At 39.5% G+C, this 21701-nt stretch overlaps 1 protein-coding gene across 3 annotated transcripts in view; it reads left to right on the top strand.

Annotated features, from left to right (window-relative positions):
• Positions 1-21610, top strand: part of LOC102199413 (tenascin) — a 104905-nt gene extending 83295 nt beyond the window's left edge. For 2 of the 3 annotated variants that reach the window (XM_013914033.1, XM_005745808.1), the window contains exons 10-22: positions 129-392; positions 5766-6041; positions 11350-11472; positions 12455-12598; positions 13788-13907; positions 14407-14550; positions 14807-14937; positions 15037-15169; positions 16513-16664; positions 17864-17960; positions 19020-19181; positions 19612-19775; positions 20146-21610. In XM_013914033.1, coding sequence (XP_013769487.1) covers positions 129-392; positions 5766-6041; positions 11350-11472; positions 12455-12598; positions 13788-13907; positions 14407-14550; positions 14807-14937; positions 15037-15169; positions 16513-16664; positions 17864-17960; positions 19020-19181; positions 19612-19775; positions 20146-20256 — 2021 coding nt within the window. In that variant the 3' untranslated portion in view covers positions 20257-21610. The remainder of the gene's footprint in view (positions 1-128; positions 393-5765; positions 6042-11349; positions 11473-12454; positions 12599-13787; positions 13908-14406; positions 14551-14806; positions 14938-15036; positions 15170-16512; positions 16665-17863; positions 17961-19019; positions 19182-19611; positions 19776-20145) is intronic. The other variant, XM_005745809.1, reaches the window with a different exon arrangement.
• The last annotated feature ends 91 nt before the right edge of the window (positions 21611-21701 follow it).

Here is a 21701-nt window from a genome sequence, read left to right as displayed (position 1 = left end):
TTATTAACTAGTATAGTAGTGGACGTCAGTAAGCATCAGTAAGGCAGCAAAACAAATCTAAACAGGAAAATGCAACTGTTGAAAAAAGGTCTTCAGTGTAATACCTCCCCTCTTTCACACACCATCAGCCCTCGATGCTCCCAAAGACCTGACTGTAACAGAGATGACCGAAACTACTATGATGCTGGAGTGGAGGCGTCCCTTTGCCAAACTGGACTCCTACAGGCTGGTTTACATTTCCGCTGATGGTCACAGGGCTGAAGAAGTTATCCCGGGCAGCTCTGAAACTCACACCCTGAGGGGCCTGACACCCGGTATGCTGTATACCATCAACATCAGTGCAGAGAGGGGCCGCAGAAGCAGCGTACCTGCCACCATCTCAGCACCCACAGGTCAGCACGGCTGAACACATGTGAAAAGAGAAGTTTCTAGTGAAGCAGGAGTGGTTTGTTTGACATTATAGGCTTTCTGAATTGTCTGGCAGAAAAAAAAGTAGAAAGAAAAGAGAAAAGAAAAAAGCGTCGAGAGAGGAAGCCGAGCAATCTTGATAGCTTTTCTGCTGGCATTTCTGCCAATGAGATAACATTAAACATTTTCAGATACCCAGATAAGAAATGATATGTAACCTATATTAGCATTGCCACCATCCACTCCACATTTATTATACTCTGTCTCTAAACTGTTAGCCATGGCACTTGTGAACCCTGCGGTTAGTTTTGGCCAAAGCACTTCCACAACATTGCTTATAATGTAATACCGCACAAAAATAGCTTAAAATCTGAGCAGGTAAAAACAAAATGAACCTGCATACCACTAGAACTAAGTCAGCTCTTAGCTTAAGCTGAGACTTGGTCTGCATAATTCTATTGCCTGGTTTCAGCTGGCGATGCGTGACAGACTCCCTGAAGTTCTTATTGACCAGAGGTTTATTTACATTTCATTATTCGTTACAGCAGCCACACTGACGCAATGAATTGAACCCATTGTTTGCTTCTCAGTTCAGTGTTTTAAACTCCTCATTCCCCATTGATAGACTGTGGGTTTATTTTTTCTATTTTCCAAGTTTTCCTTGGATGAAAAGGCAAATAAGGTGATGGTGGCAAATTTTTCATGCTGTGGTCTGAGAGCCTCCAAGGCAAATATTTCACTGTTAAACCTTCTGGTTATGTAACAAGTGCTCATTAAATGCATAGTTACAGGCAAAAATTGATAACCTTTGAGGGAAAAGGTGAGCCATTGGAATAAATATTTTTTGATACGTTATTGGCTGCTGCACCATGCTCTTTATGTTCACTTGTTTGTGTGGTCATGAATAGTACATATGAGTGAACCCCGGAGTATGTGCGTTGTGTATTGGTAGGTTCATGAGGCTTGGGGTGGGGCTGGGGGGTGGTTGTATGGATATGTGTGCGCCATGCACAATGTTCATTCATGTGATAATTGTTGGCGTGAGCCCCGCTCCCCTCTGGGTTTGTGCGATTTGACCACGATGAACTGTGGGTCTGTCAGATAAAAGGCCACATGCTGAGACTCCTGTTAAAACATTGTCTCTGAAATCAGCAGCCCTCTAATCCACAGCCTGGTTGATACTTTAGCCTTTATCGTATCCAAACACGTAGTGCAAACACAGATCATGCTCTTGTTGCAGGAGGGGCTCAAGGAAAGAGGAGGGGTGGAGTGAGGAGTCTGGGAACCTTACAGTCATCAAAAAGTATCAAGAGTTTGATGTCAAGTCTTTCAGATAAGTGTGCAGGGAAATAGTGGCAAACCAAAATGCACCTTTCAAAATCCAAATAATTTTAGAAGCAGGATATAAAATTTAGATACTATGCAATAAAAAAAAACAAAAATAGGGAAATCAGGTGCCACAGGCAAGGATTATCATAATTTAAACTAATCAGCTGACTGAGTTTGGATCACAATATCTGACTTCCGTGAATATGCGCATATTTGCACAAAGGAAAACTAAACCCACAGAGTTACCCTATAATCAGCTGTCCTGAAAGCCTTTTACAAAGTGTTGACATATTTGGATTTTGGCAGTTGCTGCAAATTCTGCCAAGAAGTCAGTTTATATGTGACTGTTTCCATCAAATTTGATTCATGGTGCATTAACAACCTAACATAATAGAACAGAAAGAGAAAGCAAAACATTGTGAATAAAGCAAAATCAATGTCCTGCATGCATTGACATGATCTGTAAGGTCTGGACACTGCCTGGTGGAGAAGTTCAACTATCATTCTTTAAATTAACACACTGAGGATGAATGAGTATCAAATGGAAGATATCCATATAAGAAGGTGATATCTTAGGGGACCATTTGATAATGTCATTGCACGCATCTTCAACCGCATGAGCAGATTTTAAGGGTTCTCTCAAATTCAAGAGAAAAAAAAGACATTCCCATCACCTCTATAGTAGACTTTAACTAGTCCATTAAGATTTAATACATAGAGTAAAACTGAATTTTGTTTGAAGAGCAGAAGTGCTATGTGTGAACAGCATCTCTGTAGGACTTGCTGTGGCCATTGCTACATTCTTATGTAGGGAAGAAACATAAAATGCAAAACAAGACAAACAAGCTTAAAAGAGATTTTTGTAAAGGCTTGTTTTATATGTTGAAAATTGAAATTTCATTCATCTCAATTTAAAGCAGCACACACACTAAAATCTTAGAGTCACGCTTTGCTAAACCAAACATTGAAATCGCGGCTAGATCTCACTGAGTTAATGGGAAAGTTTTTTTCCCCTTCTGTTTGTTTTAAGTTAAATAGTATTTTTTGCCCTGTTAAAGACAAAGCGTACGTTTAAGTTTAGAAGCTAGCTAAAAATAAATTTATTTTTAGCTAACTATAGTAAATATAGTATATAGTAAATATAGTAAATATATAGTTAGTTAGGCTATAAGATTAGAGCCTGGGCGAAGAGAAATATCGGTGAGCCTGGGCTGAATCACTGAACAGGACCTTTATATGCTACTTGCCTGGCATTTAAAGGTTTGGGCCCTATGAAGAGTTAAACGTGTGTTTGGTGAGTATCTGGTGTTAGCTTTTGTGAAACCATGGTGTCTCCATCTAAATACAGACTTTTGGTCCTTTTATCAACACCAAGGAATCCATGTGCCAGACACAGCTAAACTAATCGACTAACTGCTATGACATTTTAACACATTAACTAACATTAAGACAGCCATGAAATTTATAAATGATGGATGCAGCCACAGTGATGTTACCTGTTGGTTTGTAAGGTCCTGTTTTTGAAGATTTGGCCTGACAGTTTTGGCCTTTGACATCTTAGCTTTTTTTTTTTTAAACCTGACATCACAAGCAAGGGACAGATCTGACTGGGACTTTCCATGGACAGTGCATGCAGCACACCTAGAAAATCATATGGCAGGTGAGGCCTAAAGAAAACCCTGCCTTCAAGTTTCTTCTGGTTTGTACCATAATTGACAAAATAGGCATCATGTTGTATTTAATAGTTGTTAGGTAAGGGGCTGGATTTTAGTACCTTGCATTTTATTATTAGACCTTGAAGGTATGTCCATCTTTTATATAAAGTCCATGGTGAGGGCCAGTTAAGCTTTTTTCTTTCTTTTTAACCTCAGATGAATTGTGACCAAGTGAAAAGCTAATGTTCACTTCTTGGTTTTCCTACATTAACTCCTCTGATTTCACATTCAAAAGCAATACACAAGCATTTCTGTAATGGTTTATATAGCACCGCAATGCAACCGAAGCTTATGTGGTCATAGGGATATTTCCAAGGGTTTTACTGATTTACAGTGTATGGTTTTGTTTTTCTATATATTTATCATCTATTATTTAACAGAGTCAACAAATTCCAAAATTATATCTACTTACAATTATAGATGTGCGGCCCTATGCTTCACCAGGAGTCTACAGGAAAATTGATTGACAATTGATGTATGTTAGAAATCACTTAAATCACTCTCTGCTTTTCATTGCTCAATCCAGTATCACAACAAAATATGTACATATATATATGTCCATTTCATGCTTTAGAGAGGCAAAGCGTGAAATGGACATGGTGGACCAGCATGTCGATTACATGCTTTGATGTAATTCATATGATTGCTATATAAGGAAAATTAAAGAAAAGATTAGGGTATTTCCAAAAAACAAAAGACTCAATCTCTCTTTATACTGTAGGCACAGAAAATGGATTTCTGTATTTTCCTTGTCAGTCTGAGCTTTCGGTAATCAATGATCAGCTGATTCCAACCAACCCCCCACCTTACATTCCTATTGTCTACCATCCCATTTACTCTCTGCTGTGCCGCACAGTGAAAGAGGATAATGGGAGCCTTGATGTTTACCTGAGCCATCTATCTCCATCTCTTTCTAATCTACTCTGTGAATGCTTGCACACACAATGGACTACAATTACAGGCTGTTCATGGCTCTGCATGGCCTCCCCGTAGGTTTGAAGTGGACAGCGTACTTCTGCCGCACTGGCCGGGCTCCGCTGCACCTTCAAATGTTAATGGCTCATTCACAGCCATTAATGCGCACAAGCTGCATCAGCATATCTGCCCACTGCTCTCTATCTTTATGTCTTCCACTGATATGGTAATATAGAGTAGATGGCTATAGGTAGACAATGATAATGGGGCTATTTGTTCTCTCTGGTCTTTTGTAGTGGAAAAATGAGAATATTTCCATTCTGGACCTTTTCTCCTTTCTCCTGACGGTGAAATGAAATTACTGAGTGCTGGAGAATTGTCTTTCCCCCTACATGTGATTAAATAGTTCTTTGTTGGTTGTTATATGTTTCACATCTACATTGTTGTGAGTTTTTGTCAACAGAAAATGTTCCAAAAGAACCTAAATAAATTTCAAAATGTGTGTCCATCGTGTGATCAAAAACTTCCAGAAATTGGCATACCCACAAAAAAATTTACAGATCTCTATTTATTTGATAGGAATAATTCATCTTAAGGAGTACAAAGTGTGACACTGGTAATTTGCACAAAGAGGTTGATTTCCAACTCGTGTCCCTTGTTGGGTTTTTCACATCCACCATACACAAATAAAATATTCTAATATTCAACCACATAAAACTAAAATACAATATAGATACATAATGACAACGAATTACAATTTATTCACATAATCAGATACATTCACGAAAGGAGATACATTCCTAAAAATAATCTTCACTTCAATAATCTTCATTAAAAAATATAGTCTAATTAATTCAAATGACCTCAGCTCTGATTATTATTATTTTGGGGGGCCAGTTTGCACTAGCTCTCAATTGCATACATATTTTCTAAATACGAGTATTTGAAACATTAATAAATGAAATTACAAGCAGCATATTGGTACATCCTAGTAGCATATCACTGACTGAAGGAAATCAAGGTTAGATCGCATGGTCATACAGTAAGTACAGAGAAACTGTGTGACTTCCAGTGAGAGATTTAAAAAAAACAGCTGTTCTTTATTTTCATAGCACTATTCCTCGAATGTTTTGATCAGCACTTGTATGTTTGTGTTTTAAGGTTTGACCAATATATGAAGCCAGATGTATTTTCTATCATCTTAACATCCACCAGGTTGGCAGTGATCATTCTTTATGGGATTATCTAGCCCTTGAAAAGCAAGCTTAACCCTACCCCTAAAGAGTTCACCGGTGACCTCGTGGATATTAAGCAGTTAGAAGTGTGCAAATGAGTTGACCATCGGCTTTGCCATATGAATTGGTCTAACCTTTTGTTGATGTGTTTGTCATCACCCAGAGGAGGAGAAGCCCGTGGTGACCAACGTTACAATCAGCGATGTAACGTGGGACAGCTTCCTCTTGTCCTGGTTTGCCGAGGATGGGGCTTTTGAGTCTTTTCTGATCACGGTAACTGATGCAGAGACGGACGCTGAGTGGCAAAATCACACTGTGCCCGCTGATGCTCGCAGCCTCGCCATCACCGGCCTCTACCCCACCACCTGGTACAGAGCTATTGTATACGGGGTGTACAGGGGAGCCCCATTAGACCCTGTCATTGCAGAAACCATCACAGGTATCAATGCAGTCAATTCTGGGGCCTAGCATTTTCCTCTGATTTCTTCTTTTTCTAATTGACACAGTCCTGTAATCTGTCCTTCTCTCTGTGAATTTTCTAAATTACTCTGTTCAGCACTGCCTTGAAGTGTGGCAATCACTAATAGGTGTTATACAAACACTTGTTCTTGTGCATTTTTTTTTATACCTTTGGACCTCTTTCTTGATATGCTCAAAAATGTATCAGATTGCAAAGAATTTATTTTTATAAATCTTTGAGAATGAAACTTTTAACTTAGGGATGAAAACAGCTTGTTTTGTTCATGCCCATGGGATTTCTGCAAAGCAACAAGTCGGGTCTTATTTTCTTGGTTAGCTTCAGGTTTGGAAATACATTTTATTTTTTAAAAAGTATACATAAAGGCAATTTGTCGGCCCTTGCAGTGGAGATTACTCTTTGCAGGGTAAACAAAATCTCTGCGCCTTCCAGACACTGTGAACAATCCAAATCCCCAAGCAACACTCCTTCATCAGCCATCCATCACACGCGTATCCCTGCCTTTGATGCAGGGATCGTGAAATGGGCTAACACTACAGCGCCCACACAAAACTCATTCAATCTATATTAGTCCAGCCGCGGAGCTGCGTTTGATCCACTTGTCAGTCTGCCTGTTGGTATGAGTCCAGCCTGAAACAGCACCTGGTCTGGTATGTGAACAGGGAGAAACACGTCAAATGAGAAGGTCAAGGTGCACTGGCTTCCCCTTCCCCAACACCAGTCATTATCAGTGATTAGCATGCTGTAAATCCCAGTATGTCTAATAAGAGGTCTTTAAACATCGAAAGCATATACTACCAAGAATGTTGGAGAATGTAGTTTTACATTAAATACGGGATACAAAAAATATGACACAATTCTTTACAGGACCATAACAACTGAAATCTGAAAGACCCTTTAGACTTTGACTATCTTAAGCAGGTCTATGGTAGAATTAGGACTAGGATACTGAAAACAGTGGTACTAATGAGATATGGTGTGGAGTCGCTTCTGTTCTGGGGCATAAATGGTAGATAGAGTCAGTCAAAAAAATGTTTTATTTTCTGAGAGTATACTAATTCACGATTATAAAAAACAGTGCTTTTGGTATTCATTTTTCTCAGATTAAAAAAATTAAGACCAGTCTAGTCATAAAGAAAATTTGTGGAAAAAGGCTAGAGAGAGAGAGAGAGAGAGAGAGAGAGAGAGCAGTAATCACAAGCAGGTGAACTGACACACTAATGAGGGTGGGGAAGCCGGGAAGTAAAAACCGTGAAATGCATGTGCTCTAATATAAAACGGGATGGAATGAAAGAAAGATCAAGTGTAAGTGCACAATGACAGCACTGTCAATATTCAAAAGCACTGAGGTAAACAGGTAACAGAAACACAGATCATTATAAACATTTTGTGAAACACATGAAATATTGCGCAGGCTTAAAAGTCAAAAAATAAGTAGCTGAGTATCCAACAGTATCATTCAGCATTTGACTGATGAGGATCATTCATGTGGAAGAAAGATGGTAGGACTGATGGAGAGAGGAAAAAACCCTCAGGCTCTTTTGTCACTTTGTGTGAGGCCTCTCTTCTGTATGCATCCCCAGTTCCCTCAAGCCTGGACTGCACTTCATTCTCATGCTGCCGTTGCCCCTGGGCTCTGGTGCTGGGGTGCCAGGGGCTTCTGGGGCCACGCAGAATATGGCATGCGCTCAACACGGCCCATTGTCTGCATGCTAATGGTGTGGCAAAACCATCTTAACATTTTTCATTAGCATCACTTAATCCATAAAACATTCCGACGTGTGAATACAAGCGCTGACTAATTATGTTATGCACGGTGGCCGTCGTCGGTCTGCTGAAGAAGGACACTGCAGGGAAAATAAAGTTGTCGCTGAGGATGGAGTGAGGAAACTTTGATTAACAGAGAGGGTGTTTTATACAATGAATGACTGGAACCACTGAGAGCACCCGGAGAAAGCTCAGTTCAGAATCGTATCCGTACAAGCTATTATCAGGCGAGACTGGGACCAGCCCTGGGGTTCAGCTTGCAGACCCCCTTAGCAGGTTAGCTGGCGCCGGTGTGTACCTCATCCACTAACAGGCTCCTTTTTGTTCCCTCAGGTCTTGAGAGGGGGTGGAAGTGTAGAGAAGGTGGAGGCGGTTGTGAGAGGGGGAAATCAGTAGCAAGCTAACACATGTTAGCTGATGGATGTAGCTCTCTTCTCTCTTCCGCTGACCAGCTGAAGCCGGCTGGCGGCTAATGAAGAGTGACAGCTCCCTGGGATTTGTGTGCTCTGCTTCTCATTTCCACCGCTTTTTCTCACAACAAATGCCATGGTTTTTCCCTCACATTAAAAAAAGGGGGTTTCAGGCTAGTTCAATGACCCCTGAGACCCTCACATTTGGTGTTGTGTTTTAATGAGTAGTGGCGCTGGGCTTCACTGAGCCTTTCTTGAGCCCACTTATATCTACTTCTATCCAGGCTGCTTTAAAAGCTCTGTCCAGTCCATGTATCCATCTGCATGGCTACCGGAAGTTTCTCTGACTAATTAGCAGCAGCGAACACATCCTCAGGAGAAACAGAGCTTTTTCTCCCACAGCTGTAGACTCCTGCTGTGTCTCAGCCTTTCTTCCTATCACTGTCATTATTAGAAGCTGCTAATGACTGCTTGACTTGGCTTTTACAAGTTCACATTCACACAACCCCATCTGTATGCACATCTGCAACTCAATCTACTTTCAGGATTTCACTGCTATTTTGAGTTATTTCCTTTGCTTCGAAATTCATAGTATTGGAAACATAAATCTGAAATGGGACCAAAATTGTTGCTTTTACTAGGCTATAGAGATTTTTATTTTTGCTGTAAAGTTGGACTTTTCAACATTTATTGAGATCATTTTAAATTTTGACAGCAAATTTTGATTTGGTTTTCGCCATCTGAATTCTTTTAGTTTTAGTCAGCTAAATATCATAGGATTTCCTTACATCAAATGTAAAATGTGCCCTTATGTTTAATTTTCTGTTCCTCCCAAGTGTTGATATTTTGTCACATTTTCATGAGGAACAGGAACTTGTACCCTTTCCAGAAAAATTGAAAAGTTGTACCAGTGTGCAGAGAAGGATTATAGAGGTACATCGAACATTACTGTACAAGGAGATTACTTCAGATTATATCATTCGTGGCTTTCTACACAATTTATTTTGTTCTGATTGGATCTCATCTCTCTATGATGAAAATTACACTGATTAAGATTTACTTCATTTTGGAGTTAGCCTCAATTCCGCATCTGAGGAAATGCAGTATTTTAAAGGCCATAAAAGCTATATGTAATCTATACTTTTCTCAGACTTGATAAATTATTCCTGATCACAGTTTTGACTCGGTTTTTTCTTGATTTTATTAATACTGCCATTAAATGTAACAGATCAGTCACATAAGCCCTAAAGACTCCACTTTGAATTTTGTTTCTTTCATGTTGTTGTACTAAAACTCTTCTCTTTCCACTCTGCAAAGTCAACATGTTATACGCCTTTTTTGTTTGCCATGTTCTTCAAATCTTAAAGTACTCCACAGAGAAGCCAAACTGACTATCACCCCTGTCACTCAGAGTACGAACCGGAGGTGCAGTCTCTCCTAGTCTCCGACGTCACCACAGACAGCTTTCAGCTGTCCTGGATGGCCGAAGAGGACTCCTTTGACACCTTTGTCATAATGGTCAGCCAGGCCAAAGGCTTAGACCAACCAAGAGAGCTGGTGCTAGGTGGTGAGGAGAGAAGTGCGGTGATGACAGATCTCAATGAGGATACCGAGTACAAAGCTGAAATCTTTGGCCTCATTTTGGGAAGACACTCCAAGTCTCTCTTGGAGGTGTTAAAAACAGGTACACAGTGAAAAGATGGAACGAGAGGCCCAAGCTGTGAACTGGAACTCTGGATACGTCTTGTCCGCGTAGTCAATGTGGAATGGTGTCATATCCTGTCTTTGGTGGTAACAGCATGAGTAGTAGCTGTGCTCTAACTTTCGTCCTTTATAAAGTACATCTTTTTGTCTACTAACCTGGTACCAAAGCATTACAGTATTTTTCCAACAGACATTTGGGTTCTTTTATGTCTGACAGTACTCCTGAGATGCAGATGAACAACCAGGTACATTAGGCAGTGCTGTTTTCAAGGCTGATGCTGGATAAGAATCTGACTTTCACGTGGGTTTTACTGAGATCAGCCCAATATTAAAAGTACTTGGTATGGTTGAGATGAAGCAGTAACACTTAGGATGCATTAAATTATAGTATTATTGTAGTTTTAACCTCATGGCATCCACCAGTACACCAGTTAACCACTAAGGATAGGGTTAGATTTGCTTCACATTTGAGTCACAAGCTTAAAAAGCAAGTCAAAAATCCAAAATCACTTCTATATGCCATATAGATGAGACATTCGTGTAGAGGTGTAGATTTGAACCTAATCCTAACCCTACTCTGAATGTTAAGAGGGTAAAGGAGATTTCACTATTCCCAAAGTGGTATTAAGACCTGTTAGTAAATGATCCGGTATAAAGAAGTGTGCATGTGTGCACATAAGTACATCAATCTGAAGTATCAGAGAAGGCCATTCAAACTGCATATTTTCAGTCGAGCCCCTCTCAGGACACGTACTTAGCGCTTTACTCTTTTTTCGTTGTGTTGATGTGGTCTTTTATTAATTCTTGTCTGAATGCCCCTGCCAAAGGTTGTCTTTGATATCTTGACTTCATGTGCCAGTGTCTCTATGTAAAGAAGGTGGTGGTTGTCCATGTCATATAAAACTGCTGCCTGTGTCTTCCACCATCCCCCCTGAGGTAAAGGATTTAGTCTTGGGTTGCGTGGCGCATGCTTCACTTTTGTGTTACCATGAAATGCGAGCAAGTTAATCTCTTCAGGTCTGTCACGCAAGATACCGCAGCTCACTTTTAACTGGGAACAGTTCTGTCTGTGTGAGCCCGGGCCTCCGCAGGCCCCCTTTGTCTCTGGACTTCACTCTCTTTTATGCTTTCCTGCTTTCGCTCTGCTCTAAAATGAGTGCCTTTCAGTGGTGGATCTGCCCTGCTACAGTGTCTGTGTGTTTTTTCATGTCTGTTTCTTCACTCTGTTGGAGGAAATCCTCACTAGAACATGTCAAAACTGTTCACTGATTGATATTTGCTTCTATACAGTGCTTTCTTAGAATTCTAAAAAAGGCAGTACACATACTGACTGATGCTTCTGTTTTTGTCTTTGTCCCCATCTGCTGTTTCTGTCTTCCTTTTGCCAGACCTGGGTTCACCCAAGGGCATTCGCTTCTCCGATGTCACTGACACGTCTGCAACTGTTCACTGGGTGACCCCAAGAGCTCGAGTGGACAGCTACCGGGTCACTTACGTACCTGTCTATGGAGGTCAGTATTTTTATGAGTGCAGTGGGACAGGGAACATTTAGACATGCTGTTCTTAAGATCCTCCAAAAGTCGCACACAGGAGATCTCTAACCATCAACTGCATCCATGATTACATTAGGAAAAACAGATTTTAATATCTGGCACAGCAGTATGAAACAAGCCTAGATTTGGATGACTATAACCAGCATGGACATTCTCACTGCTTTTAAATTGCTCGTCCATTCATCAGTTTATGTTGTAACTCTTTTGTCCAGACATAGACAGATGCTGCCCTCTGTTGGCTACTGATAAGTGTGTCTACTGAAAATCAAGAAAATTGACCATCCTATCACAATAGAGTCCTGTATATTTTGTGACAAAGAATAAATTATTAACAAATTAGTTACATCACGATGCATGTACAATTCAAAACTGAATAAGTGATCAAGATTCAAATATTTTCAGCACCTAGAAAAATTCCCACAAAAAACTGTATCTGTAAAAAAGGGCTTTTGTTCATCACTAACTTTAACAAGGTAGAATAAATAGTAGGAAAATACAAAGACATATAGACATATAGGCAAGGTTTAATAAAAATAAAATCAAATATAAAATCCATCCACCTACTAGTATTTTATCTGCTTAACTTAATGTCAGTTCAATTCAGTTTTATTTATACAGCACCAAATCACAAGGCACTTTATATTGTAAGATAGACCCTACAATATTACATACAGAGAAAAACCCAATAATCACATGCAATATAGAGACAGAGCTGCTAAATGACTTGGAAAAGTAACACATTAACTGATGGCCAACTGCATGTGTATGGATTATGGGTATGACAGAAGTGGTTAAATCATTCATCAGTGGGGAAATCCGCATGACTAAGAACAAGAAGGGATGAATGAAGATTCTTCTCCGATGAAAAACAAGTACTTCACTACTTCAGCTAAGTGTTTGTTCATTCATTGAAAATGATGTAAGTTATCAAAATTCCCAGGTAACGCCAAGACACTGTCAGTGGATGGTTCTTCATCTCAGATTGTGCTGCCTAACCTGACACCCGGAGTCACTTACAAGGTCACTGTGATTGCTATCAAGGGGCAGAGGGAGAGTGAACCTGGATCTGACAGCGTCACCACAGGTAAAATACACACACACACACACACACACACACACACACACACACACACACACACACACATTCGTAATGCGAAGAACAGATTTGTTGGCCACAACAGTATTAGACACTATATTATAACTATGATATGATGTTGTAGTGTGGCTTTGTACCTTACAAATTTGCAGTGTTAAGACAAAGAGAGACAGTTAAAAACTCTGGCTAGTTAAGGTTAATTTTAGCCTAAGCCAAAGCTACGCTAATTAAGCCACTGTTTGCTTTAAAGAAACTATATGTAGATTCTTGTGTGTAAAAGGTTCAAGCCTTCTGAAATTATCCAAAGCATTCAATGGAATGTGAAGAAACAATTGTGATGATCCTATGTCTAAACCATGTATTGTGTTGAAGCGATAGCAAGTAAAAAATAACTTAGGTGTAACTGTACCTTTGTGTAATACCACCAATGCTAGTGTAGTACCACAACAACTGGCAAGCTATTAAGAGCACATTATGTGATCAGATACATGTATGTCATTACCTATAGTGCTATTAAAAGCTATTAAATAGGAGCACACATCCAGAAACATCTCAACACATGCAGTGACAAAAGCTGTCTCCTGGAGTTTTACTCTCATTTTGCTAAGAGCGAGTACAAGTTTCCTATAATTAATCTGTCCAGTTGGTCAGACTCATCCAAAATATATATATTTTTTCTGTTTCATAAAACACTTAAAATATAATGGAGAGAGAATGTAATTAACAGGATACAAAGTCCTCTAATTAGGACTTTGTATCATGATGAACTAGAATACTAACAAACTTAGTTAACAAATGAGTTGCTTTTGGCTACTATTACACTAATGTATATATCTAACATATATCTATATATCTACAATCTACTAAGATTGTAGATATATCAGAATCAGAAGACTTTATTTATCCCCAAGGGGCAATTAACAAACAAACAACAGAGCAGCATAACGTTGAAGATAAGGACAATAAGAACAGGCAATAAGAGTGAAATAATAAATACACACAGAATATAAAGTATATACAGTTTTAAAATTACACAGTTTTAAAATTAAAGTGACTGAAAGGTGAATAAATAACTAATAATATATGTTAGTGTAGTTTTCTCTAACTGGTTTTGTTTGCCAATTTAGTCAGCTCACACTCTTAATTTAGATGGTATGTGTGTGACTGTGTGTTACAGCTCTGGATAAACCACGTGGTCTGAACGCAGTCAACATCACGGACAGTGAGGCTCTGCTGCTCTGGCAGCCCGCCATCGCTACAGTGGACGGCTATGTCATCACCTATAGTGCAGATTTAGGTAAGTACTTATGTGTGTACAACTTAGCACAGACAAGAACAAAAGAAATGTTCAAACAAAAGACAGTTCAAATTTTCATACTAAAGCAACATGATCAATGTACCAATACTGAGTTGGCATATTAAAAAAGTAACATGTGACACATAAGTCATAAGAAAGTTTGCTGCCTTATTATTATTTCTAGTAATGACTTTATAAAAAGAAACCAGTTTAAAGATGTTGTATGCAAGTATTCTATTTCTGTAACGCTCATAATTATAAGCATGAATATTTTGAGATTTACTGTGAAGGTTTGGTTCTTGTGTCTTGGTTCAGACAGATATCATTAAAGTACATTTAAAGAGTGTACATAACAACTTTAAGTGAACTAAAGTGAATTCAGTGGAGTATTTATTCATCATGATGTTAATGTTCAAGTTGACGGATAAAGGCTGAATACTTCCTCTGCTGGTGTTTGTCCTTCAAGTTTGATTTGGTTTCTGTACTTTGTGTTTCTCAGTGGCTCCAGTCATGGAACGTGTGTCAGGAAACGTGGTGGAGTTTGAGATGAACTCTCTGGCACCAGCCACACACTACACTGTGAAGGTCTATGCTGTGCGGGACTTGGCCAAGAGTGCAGCCACTACAACAGAGTTTATCACAGGTGTTGTTTCCCTGGTGTTTTAATGATTAGTTAAACTAATACAAATGGGAAAAGCTAGTAGAAATCAAGCAGTCTGTCAGATTTCTTCATTATAACTGTAACTGTATGTATGTCAAAATCTGAGAGAGCAACATCATAAGAACCGACTAGTGCTGCTGTGCTCTAGCTTGCAGGCACTACAAAGAAGGCTTCATGACTGTTGTGAAGTTATGTAGAAATCTGTAAACAAATGTAAACAAAGTTTGGATTCCTTCAGATGTGGATGCCCCCCAGGACTTGGCAGCCAGTAACATCCAGACAGAGAACGCCATGCTGACGTGGAAGCCTCCTCGTGCTGACATCACCGGCTACATGCTCAGCTTTGAATCTGCAGACCGCACCATCCGGGTCAGTACACAACTTATACTGCTCTCCGAAGGCCAATGCCGATCCAACTGTATGTTGAGTATGTGGAACATGTTCAGGAATGTTTGTTTCATCCTTCAGGAGGTGGTGCTGAGTCCGACTGCAGTGTCATACAACATGGCTCAGCTCAAAGCATCCACCGAATATACAGTCAGCCTGCAGGCCCTCGCTGGACCAAAGAGAAGCAGAGTGATCACTACTATCTTCACCACCAGTGAGTAGACTCCTGCACACACTAGAAAGGTTTCAAGTCACTGTGATGTCTATTTATAGTGTTATCAGTAATGCAAGGACAAATAGAATATATAGCCTTTTTACATTCAGTTTTAGAGATACTGAAGAGATGCTGCTAAATCAGGGCTGTCAATTATATGGCCTGTGTTTAAAAAAAAATTCCAGGAAAGGGTCAAACATGGTCCAAAGGATGACTTAAAGGAATTACAATCTGTTTCTGAACTCTTCATTTCACACAGCCAGAGGTCATCATCTTCATCAGTTTTACAGATTTCCTACTGACAGACTATTTAAACCGTGTGGTCACATGGTTTAAATATAAGCCATTGAGCAATGCTAACCTGTCTGAAGTTACAGCAGCAGTGTTTGTAATGACATCGACTGGCTCAGTGTGAAAACCCAAACGCAATTTTTCAGTTCTGTAATCTGATGGTTGATTAAATGTGAATGTTTTCACAATTTGTATGATTTCCACACATTATTCAGGAAACAATAAAAAAAATAAGATGGTTAGTGTTACACTGTAAAAAAAAAATTCCAAAAAACCCCAGTAATATTCCAGCAGCTGGGGCGCCAAAATAATACCATAAAATAACAGAAAATAACTTTCTCATAAAAATACGGTTATTTTCATTCATGACAATACAGTTTGTTCCCCTAATTTTACATGGGATTTTGCCTTTTTCAAGTGCTTTTAAACATTAAATTAGGAACATTTTAGTGTGATTAAACAATGAAATTACCTATAAACAAGGTCAATGAATGTGGCAATATGAATAATAATACTTAAATGTACAGAAATATACAGTTAACAGTTGGTTTAAATAATAATAATGGATTGCATTTATATAGCGCTTTTTGAGACCCTGAAAGCGCTTTACAATTCCACTATTCATTCACTCTCACATTCACGCACTGGTGGAGGCAAGCTACAGTTGTAGCCACAGCTGCCCTGGGGCAGACTGACAGATTCTATGTTAATTTACATTTTAAATTAAAAATCACAGTCTATTTATGTAAATTTAATGATATTCTAGAAAAACAGTACAAAACTGTAAAATACACAGTAAAATATTTTATATTGCTTTTTTTTTACAGTGTAGTTTTTAAATGAGGTTGAAACTAGATGAACTGTGAAGCAAGACTACTTGCTGAACTGAGGCTGCTGGCTGAAAATGTTAAATTCAAGCAAACACAAGAGTATAAAGAACCTCTCTGCAGCATCCTGGCTTTGCAAACAGGAAATTCTGGAATGGAAAAATCCTATTTATTTATATAGCATCTTTTCCCCTTAATCATTATTTTGTGTGTGTGTCTGTGTAGCTGGCGTGTTGTACCGACACCCCAGGGATTGCTCCCAGGCCCTACTGAATGGAGACACCTCATCAGGCATGCACACCATCTACCTGGGTGGAGATGAGAACCAACCCCTGCAAGTCTACTGTGACATGAGCACTGATGGAGGCGGATGGATCGTAAGTCACGGGCTGACATACTTGTTGATAATGTGCAACCACTCTTTCGTTTTCAAGATCTGGCACATATTTGATCATCATTAATCATCATTCCATACTTTGTATTCAGAAATTTTCAGTTCAAATCAATTCCATTTTATTGGTATTGTGCCAAATCACAACAACAGTCATCTTGATGTGTTTTATATTATAAGGTAAAGTCCCTACAATGTTACAGAGAAAATCCCAACAGTCAGATGACTCCCTATGAGCAAGCATTTGGCAAAAGTGGGAAGGAAAAACTTGGTTTTAACAGGAGAAAACCTCCATAGAGGTTGGAAAAACAGTTTCATGGCCAACTGAGACCTGCTCCCTCAATATTCCACGACAGATTAGCAGATAATAGACCTGGAGTTTATTCCAAGTGCTGAACTTGCATTTGGTAGCTGTTCACTGGAATGCTCAAAGACTGACAAGTGTCAGTGCAAGTGAACAAGGCCAGCGCTATGCTGAAAAAACAAAATAAACCTATCTGAGAGACAGCAGAATGTAGGAATGGCCAAATCAAAAATGTGTTACATTTTTAACCTGTTAGCAGTCGGACGTACCGCCCACGGTACATTGGATGGTTTAGGGGACTAATTGTAAATTTGTAGGACTGCTAAGGGGTTAAAAGAAGTACTGCACCGGCCAGCTCAGCAGCACTAAAAGACCCGAAAGACCACAGAAAACAACTAAGTGCAGACCTCTTTCTTTGGCTGACAAAAAACTGTTATGTCTGAGTATAAAAATATCATGAAGGTGAGCTAAGACCAAGCACATAAACAAACAGAACTATCCACAAAACAAGCTTAGATGACCTGCCCAAGAGAAGCACACCAAAATACAAAAAGTACTTATCTCAATGGACTAATAAAACCAGGAGAAAATGGGTACAAAAACAAATGGCAGCTCACCTTACAAAACAGACTTTTTTTAGTTCAATGTGACGTGTTATAGCAGTCATGAGGGAAAACCGTTTACCTCTAGACTTTCATAGATTAAGACGTCTTTTTGCAACCACAGCTATGGTCATCTGGTTGCCTTCAAATAGAAAGCAGGTCCAACACTGCACTCTCTTTATCCAGCTCGAGAACTGCTTTCAAGTTTTATACTGTCCATTTGCTTTCCTTAACAAGATTTTTATTAAATCTATTCTTTGTTTTTCTCTCTCTTTGCAGGTTTTCCTCCGACGTCAAAGTGGCAAACTAGAGTTCTTCCGCAACTGGAAGAATTACACAGGCGGCTTTGGAGACATGAATGATGAATTTTGGCTGGGTAATTTTTTAACAAAGAACCACAGAGTTTTCCATAATACACAGGACGTGGTCATATATCAGGGTCCAAAATAGCTACACACATAAGTTAAACATAATTTACAAAAATGCGGTTCAAACATACAAAAATCCAAAAAGTTTAACTTCCAGAAAGTCTTCCATTTCCAGAAATTTCCACAGCACAGAGTAATAGGACCACACTAAGAAAGTAACTCAGGTCCCAACAGCAAGATCTGACAAAGGTAGAGAAACGGTTCTAAATACACAGAAGGAAAGCTGGCAAAAAGGAAACAGGTGAGGGAGGATGGAACACATGAGGAAGCAATTAAAGGAAAGTAAAAATAATCAGGGAGGAGGAGGCAATCACAAAGGCTGGAAAGGGCAGAAAGTAAAAAAGGGAAAACTAGCATTCAAAGTAAAACAGGAAATGAGCAAACGTTAATTAACAAGTTATAGTTTTAACTACATAGTTTTAAAACTAATTTTTGTTAAAACTATGTAGAGCCTACAATGTAATTTCTGCATGTGGCCAACCTTGTTGATGGCATACTTGTATGTGGTGGGCCAAAACACTACTTGGTTAGTTAGTTGTCAAACATAAGGCCCAATGGTCAGAACTGGCCTGGCAAAGACTCTAATCTGGCCCGCTCTGGCAGAAATTATGTAATTTTTGATTGTACTTTCATAGGTTTTACATCTTTTTTCTTCTGGTAAAGATCTCTGCCACATAGTAAACCAAAGTAATTCGATAATAAATGAACAAGTTACATGACAGAAAAGTTGCTGTTTTTTTACTTTATAATAAACATTTATGCGTAGTTAAACATCTTTACAGCTACAGAAAGGGGAGTTTGAGTTGTCCAGCCCTTAACATAAAATGAGCTTGGATTACAGAGTAGGCTACTGCATAAGGGATGGACATAGGCATAAATTTCATCTAAGAGCTCCATAGATAGTAGTCATTTAAATGCTAAACATTTGTAATGTGTAGAATGATACTTTTAGTTTGATAATAGGATCTTTTGTAAGCCATTGTTCAGCTGTCTCCTTTTTCACTCAGGTCTGTCCAACCTGCATAAGATCACAGCCAGCGGTCAGTACGAACTGCGAGTAGACCTGAGAGATAAGGGAGATACAGCCTATGCTCAGTATGACAAGTTCTCAGTCGGTGAACCCCGGACCCGCTACAAAGTCCATGTAGGAGGATACAGCGGTACAGCAGGTAAAGCTAGTATCTGTGCTCTACAGTTTATGCACAGTGATTTAAATGTCTCTTGATACTTTGTCTTTGACACCAGTACTGGCCTTGCAGCGGCGATGCAGGAGCCTGTGTGTGGTAGATGGGCTTCATTTGCCTTGTTTATATGCTGCCTTGCTTGTGCTTTTGTGTCACTCTGTTTTGCGATACACGAGTCAGGTCGGGACTCGTCGGTACAATGTGTAAAATCTCACCACTGGATGTCAGTAGATTGCAGATTGCAGTTTTCTTACCCTTCTTAATTCAAATGCATAATCCTAGTTATGGTGGCGACTTAGGAGAAACAACTCTGGCTGTGTTCATCTGTAGTGAGTGTAGACAATGCTGTGTCTCTCTGAATCAGGAAACTTAATCACAGCAAAAATGTAATGACTCTCTTGTTTGGCCTCTGTAGGCGACTCCATGACCTACCACCACGGCCGGCCGTTCTCCACCTACGACCATGACAACGACATTGCCGTCACCAACTGCGCTCTGTCCTATAAGGGAGCCTTCTGGTATAAAAACTGCCACCGGGTTAATCTGATGGGACGATATGGAGACAACAGTCACAGCAAGGTAATGAATAGTTCATTGCAGCACAACCTACAGTACAGTTGTTGCACATTTAATGGGTCACCAAAGGTTCTGACTGGGTCAAAAATAACTGCCTGAATATGTGCTCCAGGCATTTTACAGTAGACATTAGAAATCATGAATCTGATTTATGATTAATGACTCCACTAATCGTTTTTCATTATCTTGATTATTTTCGTGTTATTTTGATAAAAATAAATGTACTTCTAAATCTAAATTTAGAAGGAACAGTTGTAAATGACTAACTTTTCATTGGTAGTGTGCATAATATGAGTCTGGTAGAAACTGCCCTTCTGTTTCATTCTGTTTCACTCTGTTTTTGACTTGCACATCTTGCCTGCCGCCTCTCCAGGGCGTGAACTGGTTCCACTGGAAAGGCCATGAGCACTCAATTGAGTTCGCTGAGATGAAGATCCGGCCATCCAACTTCAGAAACCTGGAGGGAAGGAGGAAACGATCATAAATGATATGAAAAGCTCCGCCGCCACCAATACCACCTTCACCACCACCAACAACAAAAACAACAACTACTACTCTGGACTCCGCATGAACCAACTGGACTCCCAAACCCTCCCACCCTGCAGCAACCAAAGCCACTGCCAAGAGCCCTGCTGTTCTCACATGAAACAAATGCTCCTCGATGTTTTCTGTTCCCTCACAAATCTGCCTAAATCTGCCATATGACCCATCCCAGCCTTTCCCCCCTCTGATACGGCTACGCAAAAATGCTGCCAGTGCAGAAACTGACGTTACAAACTGGACTTGCATCAAACCCCACGAGGTTCACCAAAGAGAGTCTCTCCCTCTCACTCAATTCTGACCCCGATCTCTTGTGTTGCAGCATTTGTGGGAAAGCGTGAGCGCAGCTTGGACATTATGTTGTGAATAGTCATTAATACAGTTTCCTATTTCATATCCATGCCATGTCTGGCATTTGACAAAAAATTCTGACTGTTTAGTGCGATGCAATCTTGTTTAGGATCAGGGCCTCTTTGCGAAAAGTGTTAATGCAGCAGGATTATCAGAGAAAGTCTACTCCTTGTACAGCTCTGTACATGTCTCCATCTGATATGAACGTCTGAAAACGGATTCTTCAGATGTCACATATCTCCATCTAACTTGTCATTTGTTTGTCCATGTGCAACTAAACACATCTCAGTGTCACTTTATAATCCCCAGCCTCCCTTCACTCCCATCCCCCCAATAAAAAAATGTAAAAAAGGAAAAGAAAAACCTACGGAAACACATTTTACTCTCTACATCCCATGTCGTTGTGGACGGCGGTGTTTCTGTTGAGTCTTTGAAGGCATCATGCTGTGGCCACAGTATTGTGTTAGCAAAAAAAGAACAGAGAAGAAAAGAAAACGTGTTTTGTTTCTCTGATGAATCTGAGGCAGGACCTGTTATTCAGTATAAAATGACTTTGGTGATAACATTTTGTTTGTTCTTTGTTTTTGAAAAATGTGAATACGGTACATATATGTGGAACATGAGAATGTTATGTGATGCTCGAAACTTTAAAAAAGGCCAATTTTCAATTGAATTCCAGTTGTCATAGTAAGGTCTCTATGATTGTGTTAATGAAAATAGTGTTTGGACAGGCCAAAACTAGAGAACTAGTTACTGTTTTTACCCCTTTCACCTCCCCCAAACCCCGCCCCCTACCCTTTCCTGCTATTGCAGGATACTAAACCACTGACCTTCTAAAGAATGCCTGTGTAAATTAAGGTTGTTTTGATTGTTTTGTTTGTTTAAAACTGGGTGAACAGCAGGTGTTTCTCTGTAAACTGTATTACAATAAAACAGTTTGTTTAAAACGACAAGTTTCACAAGTTTTATTTTGACTATCCTGGGGTCTACTAGCTTTGTCAAAATGGATCTTTGGTGATTACGATTTTACAATGCTGC

The sequence above is a fragment of the Pundamilia nyererei genome, unplaced genomic scaffold (assembly GCF_000239375.1).
Source record: "Pundamilia nyererei isolate P.nyererei 1_Seehausen unplaced genomic scaffold, PunNye1.0 scaffold00167, whole genome shotgun sequence".
In the NCBI taxonomy this organism is placed as follows: Eukaryota; Metazoa; Chordata; class Actinopteri; order Cichliformes; family Cichlidae; genus Pundamilia; species Pundamilia nyererei.
The sequence above is the reverse complement of the archived record's forward strand: the minus strand, read 5'-3'. Positions and strand labels throughout refer to the sequence as shown.